The sequence below is a fragment of the Lepidochelys kempii genome, chromosome 1 (genome assembly GCF_965140265.1).
Source record: "Lepidochelys kempii isolate rLepKem1 chromosome 1, rLepKem1.hap2, whole genome shotgun sequence".
Classification (NCBI taxonomy): Eukaryota; Metazoa; Chordata; order Testudines; family Cheloniidae; genus Lepidochelys; species Lepidochelys kempii.
The window spans coordinates 14,006,442-14,018,962 of NC_133256.1; the positions used below are offsets into that span (position 1 = coordinate 14,006,442).

At 38.3% G+C, this 12,521-nt stretch overlaps 1 protein-coding gene across 7 annotated transcripts in view; it reads left to right on the forward strand.

The window, feature by feature from the left end:
* Positions 1-11,863, forward strand: part of EMSY (EMSY transcriptional repressor, BRCA2 interacting) — a 58,037-nt gene extending 46,174 nt beyond the window's left edge. For 3 of the 7 annotated variants that reach the window (XM_073335092.1, XM_073335102.1, XM_073335109.1), the window contains 6 exons: positions 93-248; positions 2,229-2,288; positions 3,559-3,713; positions 6,224-6,787; positions 7,639-8,151; positions 10,309-11,863. In XM_073335092.1, the coding sequence (XP_073191193.1) occupies positions 93-248; positions 2,229-2,288; positions 3,559-3,713; positions 6,224-6,787; positions 7,639-8,151; positions 10,309-10,503 (1,643 nt within the window). In that variant the 3' untranslated portion in view covers positions 10,504-11,863. Of the gene's footprint in view, positions 1-92; positions 249-1,332; positions 1,388-2,228; positions 2,289-3,558; positions 3,714-6,223; positions 6,788-7,638; positions 8,152-10,308 lie in introns of those variants that run through there. The other 4 variants (XM_073335095.1, XM_073335111.1, XM_073335116.1 and 1 more) reach the window with 2 other exon arrangements.
* The last annotated feature ends 658 nt before the right edge of the window (positions 11,864-12,521 follow it).

The following is a 12,521-nucleotide window of genomic DNA, read 5'->3' on the forward strand; positions in this document are numbered from 1 at the left end:
TTATCTATCTGTATTTAACTTTAGTTGGAATCTATTTTACTAAAAGGTGCATTTCCTCTTCTCTTCTTCTCCCCCCCCCCATCTTTAAACAGTGAAGGAGAAGTTAGAATCAAAACCAAGACAACCTACCATTGACCTGAGCCAAATGGCAGTTCCTATTCAGATGACTCAGGAGAAGAGGCATTCTCCAGAAAGCCCTTCCATTGCTGTGGTAGAATCAGAATTAGTAGCTGAATATATCACAACTGGTAAGTGGCTACAAAACATACTATGAATGCTAGAATTAGGATGGCTGGTTTTCAGTGGAAAGCCTTTTTGTTGTTTTTATTGTTGCTTGTGGGGCAGGGGATCAGTATTTTCTGTCTTCCTTTCATTATAGTATTTCTGTAGAGGAAATTCATGCTAGTCTTCTTCCACTACTTTGAGGATACATCAAGGGGCATGGGATGCTTCTGCTCTTCCCTGGTAGATCAGAGAATGTGCATCTATCTATTTCTGGTGTAAAATGAAACAAAAGATCATTGTTTCAAGGCATATCATTTAAACATACTCTGATCTGGTGGTGAAAGGGCAAAGTGCCCTTGTTGATGTCTTTGGGGAAAACTCTTGGGAAGGAAAAGTAGAAAATGAAGCTCAGGATTCATTATATGGCATATCTGTTGTGAAAGGGTAAAAGACTTCTTGCAGAATTAGTTCACCCAACTTTGTGGAATTCAACTCACTTAATGATACTGAGCAGGTAGCCTTTTTTTGGCCAGGTGGGCATTTTCCATTATAATTGCCATCCTCATGATATAGTGGGTAAGTACATTTTGTGTTTGGGCTGGTAAAGTTTTCTGTATCCATTTTGCAGTGCCAAATTGGAAGTTTTAGGCATAGAGTAGGTCAGTTAAGGTTAGTGAAAGCTGAATCCCAATAATAAGTGTGATGTGCCAGTTTGAAGCATCTTTCTAGTCCTCATGTTGCATCAGTCCTTCAGTGTTTTTCTCTGGACATGTGTCTAATTTAAACTATATCTCCCATAAACTGGAACAGTCTCGTCTGCCCCTAGACATTTGCACCATTTAATAAATTCAGTGTGAAAGGGTTAGCATGTTTAGCTTCTTAAATTCAGCACTTGAATGAATACTCTACATGCTTGCATTTTGCATTTCCCAATTAAGTTTTAACTGCGGTGAAAATGTCTGTTTAAAAACAGGATAAAGCTTGTTTATATTCAAATATATTTAAAATATGATTTCAGTGTTTTTAGTATTAAAGTCTAATCTGGTATTTCCATTTTTCATTTTCCCTTCCCTCCTTCCCCCTCCACTTTTGCCCCCTGGTATCCAGATTTAAGTTGGATGGGACTTTTTTTTTATACTGCTTACTGTATCTGGCTTCAATTGTGAGTGAGAGAGTCATAACTCCAATGGATCCCTGGTGGGAAAGCATTGACTTAATATTAAAATGTTGTTTGAATAACAAGAAGTATAATAAGTATTTAATAACAAGTAAGCGTACATTATAACATTATTAAACTGATCACCAGTTGTTTGAAGGTCAGTCATATTCCCTGACATCACCATACACTGTGTGTTGTATGTTGTATTCGAGTGTTCAGTTTCCTCCAAGATCTACGGGAAAAGTCAAGTTGAACTATGTATATATTTTAAGTCAGTGCTTATAAAAGATCCCCATTCAATATTCGTGTAGTCTGAAGTCCTCTTTATCCACAGATCCAGGACAACAGATGACAGCAATTAACGCTTTCCTGAACTTAAAATAATCAGTAACTTAAAACTGGGGGTTTTTTTACAGAGCTCAAAGTGATTTACAGAATTACAGGGAATGTGCATGGTAGGGGTCATTTGCTTTTCCCACCAATTAAATGCAACCAACCATGGGTTGGACAGCAGCAGCCTTCGTAACAGCATACAACTACAGTTACTTCACCAGTTCCTTCCCATTTGAATTTAAGGAACGGGGGTCATTGAATGTGTATATGAAACAAATAAGTATGCCACTATTCCCACAATAGGTAGATTTTCTGCTAAAATGATAAGCAGTGAAATAATGTACTATACTGACATTTATATGTTGTGAATTTTTATACATGCACCTAGAGCAAAGGTTTTAGGTACATTTTAAATAAATCTAAATAGCTGTTGGGCTTCAGTATTAACACCCATTGAATTGAATGGGGCAGTTCACACCTCTTAGTATTATCATTTTTTGTCTGTCTGCAGACTCAGGAAGACAACTCTGTATTGGTTCACATTCGGAAGAATTTCTACACAACCATATAGGTTAGAAACTTTATTTTTAAATGAAGTTTTAAATTCTGTAGAAACTGTTGGGGATATCCAGTAATAGCTAGTACAGCATGAAAGGCAATGCTGAGTTTATCCAACCCCATCTCGGAGTGGCAAGTTAACTTTCCATATTCATCCAAACTTTGGCCTCCCTTCTAACTACCAGAAAATATTGACTTCTAGTCACTGTCAGTTAATCTGGATATAATCATATTCCTCTGAGCCATCCAGTACCATACCATATTTTCTAGTACCTGATGCATTTAGGAATAAGTTAATTAAAGCAGGTTTCAGAGTGACAGCCGTGTTAGTCTGTATTCGCAAAAAGAAAAGGAGTACTTGTGGCACCTTAGAGACTAACCAATTTATTTGAGTATGAAGTGAGCTGTAGCTCACGAAAGCTTATACTCAAATAAATTGGTTAGTCTCTAAGGTGCCACAAGTACTCCTTTTCTTTTTAATTAAAGCAAATATCTACATAATGGTATGAGTAGGTATAAGCTAATTTGGGTTCTCCATTGATGCTGTTGTCTTATGCTGTTGACTGCTTTGTTAGATAATAGAATAAATCATTATCTGACTTTAGGACTATTTCACTTTGACCACCCATCTGGTTAATTATGGAGCCAAAACTGTAGCCCCAAAGTTGATGTGGTTCTAGTCTGATAAGTGACTCTAAAAACAGGTATGATGGGTCTATGTTGTCTCATTGACTTCTGAGAAAATTTGCTCAAATTCTTTACAAGTAAACACTTTCTAATTGCCAGCCCTGTACATTTAACGTAAGGTTTGAGAGTCCTAAAGTGTTCTCATTCTCACATGTGATCAGTAATTTTCTGTAATCACATTTTGGCATTTTTAGTTATGTCTGTGCAACTGCATTGCCTTCAGTGGAGTTACAAACATGTAACAGCATAATTTGGACTCCAGAATGGTCCGTATTGATGATGTATGAAAGAACCCGGAGCACAAATTCAGTTTGCAGGACTAGCATTTGGGAGGCGGAGGACATTTTAAAACTGAGCTCACACTTGCTCAGAAATCACTGAAACAAACACCGGACCCCATGATGCTATTTTTAAGATCCTTCTCAGAATAGATCTACACTTTAAGATTGAAGCTAGCATACAGTAAAGGACTTATTTCATACTCAGATTTTTATTTCATCCGTATTTGCTTTCACTTGAAGGTAAAAGAACAAAGCAAGTAGCTTTAGCTACTACAGTTAGTTCTGGGGAAGTGCCATTGACCTCTTTACTTTCAGTCAGTCATCGGTCTCAGCCCCACCAGCAGTCATCCCAGCCCCAGAGGACTCTGCTGCAGCATGTGGCTCAGTCGCAGACAGCAACACAGACTTCTGTTGTGGTGAAATCTATCCCTGCATCTTCCACAGGCGCAATTACCCATATCATGCAGCAGGTTGTACCTTTTCTTTTCCAAACAGTCTGTGAACATAAGTAGGCTATGTGAATTATCTAGGGCCAGGTTTTGATTTGAATGCGCATGTCATGTTGGTTTGTCAGTGGAAACCCAAGCATAAGGACAGAATTTGGCCCATTGTGAGTTGCTGTTCCTTGAGTGTGGGACTAAAAAAAAGACTATCTAAGAATATCTTCCATGGTTGATTGCAATGCTGATGTAGCCATGTTGGTCCCAGGATCTGGGACAAGGTAGGTGGGCTAATGTCTTTTATCTTGAAAACTTGTACCTTTAACCAACAGAAGTTGGTCCAGTAAGGTATTACCTCTTGTATAGTAAACGGAGGAGTTGTTTTGTATATGCTACATGTTTGCTGTTGGCCATTTTGAAAGGAAGTTGCTGCCTACATGAGCCCTCTCTGTTTGTGTGGAGTCCACTTGACAGCAGTATAGGACTTGCCTGTCTCTGTACACAGTAATGAAAGGGGGAAGGGCCCTAAAGGTTCAGTGTTAGGCCTTGTCTACAGTACAGAGTTTTGTCGGCAAAACGCAGCGTTTGCCGACAAAACAGTGGAGGTGCACATGCTACAACCCTACTTTTGTTGGCAAAATAAAACCACCTTGACAAGAGGCATAGAGCTTTTTGCGATGAAGTTAAAGCGACAAAGCGTCATTGTAGACGCTGCCATTCGTTGTCACCATAACTGACCTCTCCCAGTATCCTGAGCATGCTGGCAGCAAAGAGCAAATCATTAAGTGGAATTCTGCTCTTCCCCAGCACTAGGAACACAGCAGCAGACAGGGGAGGTGGTGTGTGTGTGTGTGTGTGTGACTACAGTGCTGTGCAGAGCCAGGAAGGGGGGCAGGGGCTGATGGGGGCGTCCCCCTCCCCGTGTCTCAGGACTGAATGTTTCCGGCCACTGTCTGAACTTCGAGACAGCATGCTGACACACTCACTCTCCCACAACCCACTCTGTCTCTCTCCCACACCACACAAACCCTGTCACACAGTCACTCCTCCCACACACACTTCAGTTGAAAAGCTGCTGGCAATCTAGTAGGATTCCCATGGAATGATGGGATTGAGAAACCTGCATCATGTGGTGCTGTACCTGTCCCACGAGGCATTGCAAAGCCTTCCCAAAGCATTCTGCAGCCAGCTGCAAAGTGGGGTAGCTACCCACAGTGCTCTTCTCTCTGTTTCAATGTGAGAGCTGCTAGTGTGGATGCACTCTGTGAACACAAGGAGCACAGTGTGGACATGCAACAGTGGTTTAATTAAAGTGGCATAACTTTTGTTGACAAAACTCTGTAGCTTAGACAAGACCTTAATCTTGAAGCAGGGGAAGGAAAAGGAGCAGAATTGAGACCATAAAGAAGCAGGATGCCTTTGATTTGGAGCTTGGCTTTGTAAGGTGCCAAACTGCAGAGGCCTCTGGCAAATTCTCAACTTGCGAAGTCACAACTGTGAGACTGCTTTAAAAAGGGGGGATGAACAGCCCAAGTGAAAGGGACAACCCAGTAAAAAGCAGAGGAAGAAGCCTGTGGTGTGTTCTTGTTTAAATAGTTTAATTTTTTTTATCTAATTCAAGAATTAGCACTTCTGTTATCTGTCAGCAGTAACAAAAATAAAGCTACTCTAGTTTTTTGAGATCCCCTGGGTAAATGTACACCACTCACTTTTTATATAGTTCATATTTAGATAAGGTCTGTCGTAAAGCCTCTGCAGAGAGCATCTGTAGAGGTAGAATTTTGCTGAATGAGGCTACTTAGTTATTATGTAGGATTGTGTACACAACATGTAATAAGACAGTGTTTGTGTCCTCCCCCCCCCCCAAGGAACTTAGTCCAACTCTAATGTGATATACGGGACTGTAGTTTTGGTGTGTGTGAAGGTACAGACATGGCAGTGGTGAGGAAATCAACGCAGGAAGAACTGGATCTGAAAAGGAGAGAGATTATGCTTTGGTGCATGGGAAATGGGGCAGGCTCCATGTGTAAAAAGTAGTGTAGAAGAAGTCACCAAGAAGCATGAGAGGAGACAGTGTTAGGAAACAGAATCAAAATCTCTTAAGATAATAGGTTCTTGTTAAAGCTAGGAACCATCTATTCACCAACCTAAGATCTCTGTTGAATCAGCCAATCCCTTCCATTTCCCATTCAGACATCATGGAGTTTGAGGTGATCTGAATCTTAATCTTTCAAATGTAAGAACAACCTAAGCTTCACTGAGGGCAAGACATCTACAGTTAAAAGGCAGGCAGTGGGTGGAACACCAGGGCTTAGCTTGTTATGGTATGGAAATAGCCATTGAAGTGCTATGGCTTTGGGAACTCAGCATCTTAGGGTATTTCTGCTTTTATACATGAGTTGGATGCCTGAAGTCCTGTGACCTATTCTGCTTTTAAAACAGTCCAGTTTAAATATTCTGTAATGTCACTAGATTTGTGTATTCTGCAGTAAATTAGATGATGTCTCATAACTTTTTCATTTGTAACTTTTTTTATTAAGGCTTTAAGCAGCCACACTGCATTTACCAAACACAGTGAACAACTTGGAACTGAGGAAGGAGAAGTGGAAGAGATGGATACCCTAGATCCTCAGACTGGTCTGTTTTACAGATCTGCCCTGACGCAGTCACAGGCACAAAAACAGCAGAAACTGAGTCAACCACAGCTGGAACAGACTCAACTGCAAGTGAAAACTCTGCAGTGCTTCCAGACTAAACAAAAGCAGACCATCCACCTGCAGGCTGATCAGATCCAGCACAAACTCCCACAAATGCCCCAGCTTTCTATCCGGCATCAAAAGCTAACCCCACTTCAGCAAGAGCAAGCACAGACCAAACCAGATGCACAGCACACCCCACACCACATGATGGCCAAAGAAAGGCAACTCCCTACCTTAGTGGCCCAGCCACAGCAAACTGTAGTACAGGTGCTTGCAGTAAAAACCACGCAGCAGCTGCCCAAACTGCAACAGGCACCAACGGCACAAAAAATCTACGTGCAACCCCAACCCCCCCAGAGTCAATTGCAGCTACCTGCCTCTTCAGAGAAACAGCCCGCCAGCCAGGTAACAGAATATTGATAGCATGCAAAATAAAACGTCGCTGTTCAAGGAAAAATCCAAACACCAACCCAGTTGCTGTAGCCGTGTTTTCTCCTGGCAAGAGAGAACTCCTCATTACGCTGGTATTAATTTCCCCATCAGAAGGTTGACACTAGGAAAGAGAAGCACATGTTGTTATATAGGGAAAAAAAATCCATAGAGCTCACAAGTCAATTTTGTTGGACAGTTTTTTGTGAATTTCTGCAACCAACAGTGCATGGAATTTGCCCCTAATTTCTTTTATTTTTTTGGGTATAATATATTATTGATTTCCGTTCCCGTAACATTTTAAAAAAATGCGGTGGAAATAAAGACGAATACAGTGCAGTCTCCCAAGGATCTCCATTGTACGTCTTCCTTGGTAGTTTACATCACCATCACCCTTCAGTTAAATAATTTTACCTAGAGGAGCAATTTTACTTTCCTTGGGAGGGGAAGATGTAAAGACTGAGGAAAATGAAATACTGTATATGTATTTTAATTAACTCCAAAAACCTACTACTCCCCAGCCCCTTGAAGCATATATAAAATAATAAGAAGGGATTAATATACATCACATGGGGATATAAATCCCAAAAGAAAATGAGGCTGCTGTGATATTCTGCTAGAAACTTTGTCTAGCAGTCCAAACACTACCTTCCCCAGGCTTCAATTAAATGTTATCGTATCACTGCTGATTCCTTTCTTAAAACACTGAGCTTCAACTGTCTTCCTAATAGCAAGTATGTTGTTTGTGCCGTATTGTCCAGATAAATATTGATTAGGTTTAAATAAAAAAATAGCTGTAACATGCACAACAAAAATTTGATTTTCAGGTGCAGCAGCCAATTATAACTCAAGGATCCACTGTTACAAAGATAACTTTTGAGGGGCGACAGCCTCCTACTGTTTCAAAGGTAGCAGGCGGCAATTCTGTGCCCAAACTGGCATCGCCAGTTACAAGCCTATTTCCCATGCAGGCATCTGTGAAGACAGCAGTAGCAGACATTTTGAAAATGTCTATGATGGAAGCTCAGATTGACACAAACATAGAACATATGGTAGTGGATCCCCCAAACAAGGCCATGTCCACTAGTAAACTCGCTAGTGAAGCAGAATCATCACCTTGTATCCAGGTGCCAAGGGTGACTGCAGTAGGCATGACGGCAACTTCCATCTCTCAGCAACTGAAATGTAAAGAGTCCTGTTCAAGTCCTCCTGCTGCTGATCCTGCTTTAACAGAGAAGAAAATGGACGCACAAGAAGTGCCTTCAACAAACCAGTTTATACACATTCAGAATATATCCCAAAAGAAAGCTGAAGAGATTTCATCTGAAATTATTATCCAGGTAAGAGAAGAGCAGAGCAAATAAAGGTTAAAAAAAAAAAAAAAAAAAGCAGCTGTTTCTAGGTTTATGTCTCTAAAGCCTAAATAGCATCTGAATAATGTTCAAGTATTTTTTTCCTTATTTTGGTTCCACTCCAAAACAGTACGTGATTTAAGAATATAAAAATGTTTGGCACTTGTTTATTAAATTGGCAATGAGTTGTTAAATACAATTTCTCAAACATGCTGGTCACTGCATTCCTATTGTCTGTCTCCTGAGCATTGTAAGTGTTCTGCTTTGCTTTCCCATTAAGGAAACAAAACAAACTTGCTAGATATTCCAAATCACCTTCTAACTGAAATGCTTGAACATGCAACTTTTGCTGTTACCATGGAGATATGATTTGTGCCCTGTTTTTTTTACAGCGTCTAACAGTCTTACCTGTTTTTTAGTGTAAAACTTTCTTCAGCATAAAGGCGATATAGTAGAATCTCATTAATTCAAACTGACTGGGAGACCTTTTGCAAATTAGTAAATAAGGGCCAGATTCATCAAAGCACTTAAGTACATTATTAACTTTATGCATATGAGTAAGTCTCATTGATATGAAGTCAACAGGACTGCGTACATTCTTAAATTAAGCAGATGCTTATGTGCTTTGATGAATCAGGACCTAAGTGAACAAATGTGAAAATGTTCATTTATTCAAATTTAGTTTTATTTTAATACTTTTTAACGTACTATTGTATTCCATAGTCTAGATTGTCAAAGTATTGAAATTTTAAAAATCTGAAATCTCACTTACAGTACCCTAATTATACATAAGTATAAGTACATAAAAGGTTGTTATAAGGAGAGGGAGAAAATTTGTTCTCCTTAACATCTGAGGGTAGGACAAGAAGCAATCTACTTAGTGGCAAAGGTAATTTAGGTTTGACATTAGGAAAAAATTCCTAACTGTCAAGGTAGTTAAGCACTGGAATAAATTGCCTAGGGAGGTTGTGGAATCTCCATCACTGGAGATTTTTAAGGGCAGGTTAGAAACACACATGTCAGAGATGGTCTAGATAATACTTAGTCCTGCCTTGAGTGCAGGGGACTGGACTAGACTAGATGACCTCTCGAGGTCTCTTCCAGTCCTACACTTCTATGATGCTATGATACTGACTCATTGCAGAGAAGTGGACAGAATGCCATTGTGTTTTTATGCAGTGTTTGAATTAGAGATTTTATTGTATATTATATACACTTGTTATGGTGAAAAATTGTAATGAAAACAAATACGCCAACTTTGATTTATTTATAAAGTTTACAAATGTTTTGAATTATTTTGTAATATTTTCCTTGAAACTAAGTAGTTTTTCTAGGAAGTACTCAGGTTTTTGTATCTCTTGAGGAGTGAGGGCTAAGAGATTGATTATTTTACTCTACTACATCTGAATATCATAGATATTTATATGATGCTAATCACCATAGTATTTAGGTGTGGTTGTGATGTCTGGGTAATTTCAAAATCAAAATACCTATCTGATGATCAATTTAATAATTAAAATGTAGATATATTTTCCATATGATCTAGAAATTAGAAACAAAAAACAATTTAGTCATTTATTGTATTCGTTTGTTAACATAGTACTTTTATCAGTCTAAATCTATTATTCTTTCTTTGTATTAATCCAACCAGTTTCAGGAACCAATTGTGCAATATGTTGTACATACTACAGTCAGAGAAGTCTCGACCCCAAAATACTTAGTCTAAATAGACCGAACATACAGAGAGTGAGTGTGTGTTGCCCCTATTTTACAGATGGCCCCGATAGCAAAGGGATTAAGTAACTTGTCAAAGGTTACACAGGAAGTCTGGCGGAGCTGGCAACTGATCCCAGATCTTTTGAATCCCAGCCAACTGCCTTAACCACATGACTATCCTTTCTTTAACTGTAATAATTTCAACTTATCCTTCAGTGAAAAAATCCTGCAAAATGCTTTAATGCTACATTTAATTTAGCAATATTGTAACAATAGGGTGAAAACAAACTTATTGACTTTGGGAAAGTGTTTCTGGGATTCTTACAACTGTTTAATAGGCATGAGTATCTTTTTTTATTTAAACATACAAATCCTTAACTCACTTAATCCAAAACTGCATATTAAAACTTCATTTTTTCTTTCCTTTAGACTATCCCTCAATACTCCATCCCTTGTCACTCCAGCTCCAATGTGGTAGTGGAACCCAGTGGGCTCCTGGAGCTCAATAACTTTACTAGTCAACGTCTTGATGATGAGGAGACAGCAATGGAACAAGATGTGGACAGCAGTACTGAGGAAGGCACTGAGCCCAGCCCTTCTCAAAGTTCTGCTGAACAATCCTAATGAATTGGGACACTGGAGTGCACTTTAAATTCATCTTGGCAGTTGAGTGTCCAAGATGTCCTTGTATTGTGATGTATTAGAGCACTTTGCCTATTAGAGTTGTTCTTTGGACCCTTGAAGCATCAGTGTGTTTTAACAAGACAGTATTGCAGAAACCACATCTTAAAATTGTTTCCAAAAAGATGTAGTTACCAAGATATGGTAAACCAGTGACAGTGGAATGTATGTCTTTAGAAAAAAAGAAAAAAAAAGGCAAATCTACAGTGAATTGAAAAGATTGAGTAGAAGTTCTTGCTATGAAGCTCTTGACCAGATACTGAAACTTTTCAGTAAAAAGGGACCTTTTACTTTGCCGTGTCTTTCTTTTTGTAGCTATTGAGCGAAACACCATCACAAAGAATGTTTAGTGGATATTTGTATTTTTAAATAGCGTGTGAGATAAAAGGTATCTCTGACCCGTACTGGAAAAGCCCCAAGAATTTCTGAATTGGTTAGTGTTCTTGCACTTGAGCTCAATTAATGTTCATATTTTTAATAAGCATAAAATATAGTTTATTTTTTTAATTACTTGTTGGTGACTGTTTGGACATAAGCAAAATCACTAACAGGTAACATGGTTTGGTGGATTTTGTTTTCATATATTGCAAGAAATATGCTAGTTTAATGTACAAAACATTTCTTTTTGTGTCACAAGCACATGAAATGCCCATTTAGTCTAATTAATTAACCTCTGATAATTTATTTAAATGCAATGATTTAAAACCAGGCCAAGTTGCTTAACTAGTTCCTGTTAAACAGGCAGATGTTTTCATTCTAATGCTGTGGGGTAGCAGAAATGTATTATGGTTTAAAACAAATGTTTAGTGTTTGGGAATATTTGGTTCATTATCTCATAACTTCAGCCTGTTGTATTCAGATGCAAGCTGAGGCTTTTAAAGATCTATATTTTACTCTTACATGCTGTTTTTTAAATGACCATTTTGGAGGTTTAAAAGCTTAAATTGATTAGTTGTATGTTTCAGAGGTAATCCTCAGCCTTATGACTTGACTTGTTCAAGCAATATGTTGGGTTTTTATGATAGTTAAAAGCCACGGAGAGAGATTTGGGTGCAGGTGGAATGACAGCAGAGGCTGTTTTAATACATTCTGGTAATGAAGACAATACTTTTCTTTTTTTAAAAAAATGTATATAGAAAAGTTTTTTTAACCATTTTGTATAGATTTCATTATAAATAAGCATTTTAAGACTTTGACATCTCATTCAATTGTACATACATCTATCAGCGTAACTGCCCATTTTTGGTGCTGAAGTACTACTGTAAGTATAATTCATCCAAAGTATAATACAGGTTTTGCGTCAGTCTTTTTTAAGATGTGATTTTACTGTTGATATTGTAGTTTTTTAAATTCCAATAGAAGAAATGCTCATCAGACTAAAATACAAAGCCTAAAAAGATTAACATATTTGTCCTGAACATCTATGTACATAACACTGTAGTCTCCTGTAGATGGTGCTGTTGGTTCTCCTTTTAGCCGCTCTTAGCAGTTGCTTCAGTTATAAAGTCCTTGTGACTTTCATTTTTGTTCTGTTTTGTCTGTTAATTATAAGCCTAAATGGCAAATTTTTATCTTTTATGATGGCAAAGAGAAATGTTCAGTCTGAATATTATGGAAAAGCTGAACATAGTTGGGTAAGAATTGGATTGTCTTCTCTGCATCACCTTCATGTTACAACATTGAATACTGTGACAAGCACTTGTTCCTCCACTTTATTTTACATAACATTAGAAGCACTCAGGTTGGAGAGAAGAGAGAATATATGAAATGGAAAATACCTTACGCCTTTTTTTCTAGTTAAAAATTAATACAGAAATATTGTCATTCTAGATGGTATTTCGGTTTTAATAGCTGTGTGTGTTTCTAGAACAGAGGTACTTAAAGTATGGCCACAGCCACCAAATGCTGTGACAACAGAGCTTGACAAGAAAGATGACGACAAAGCTTATCAACTGCAGATT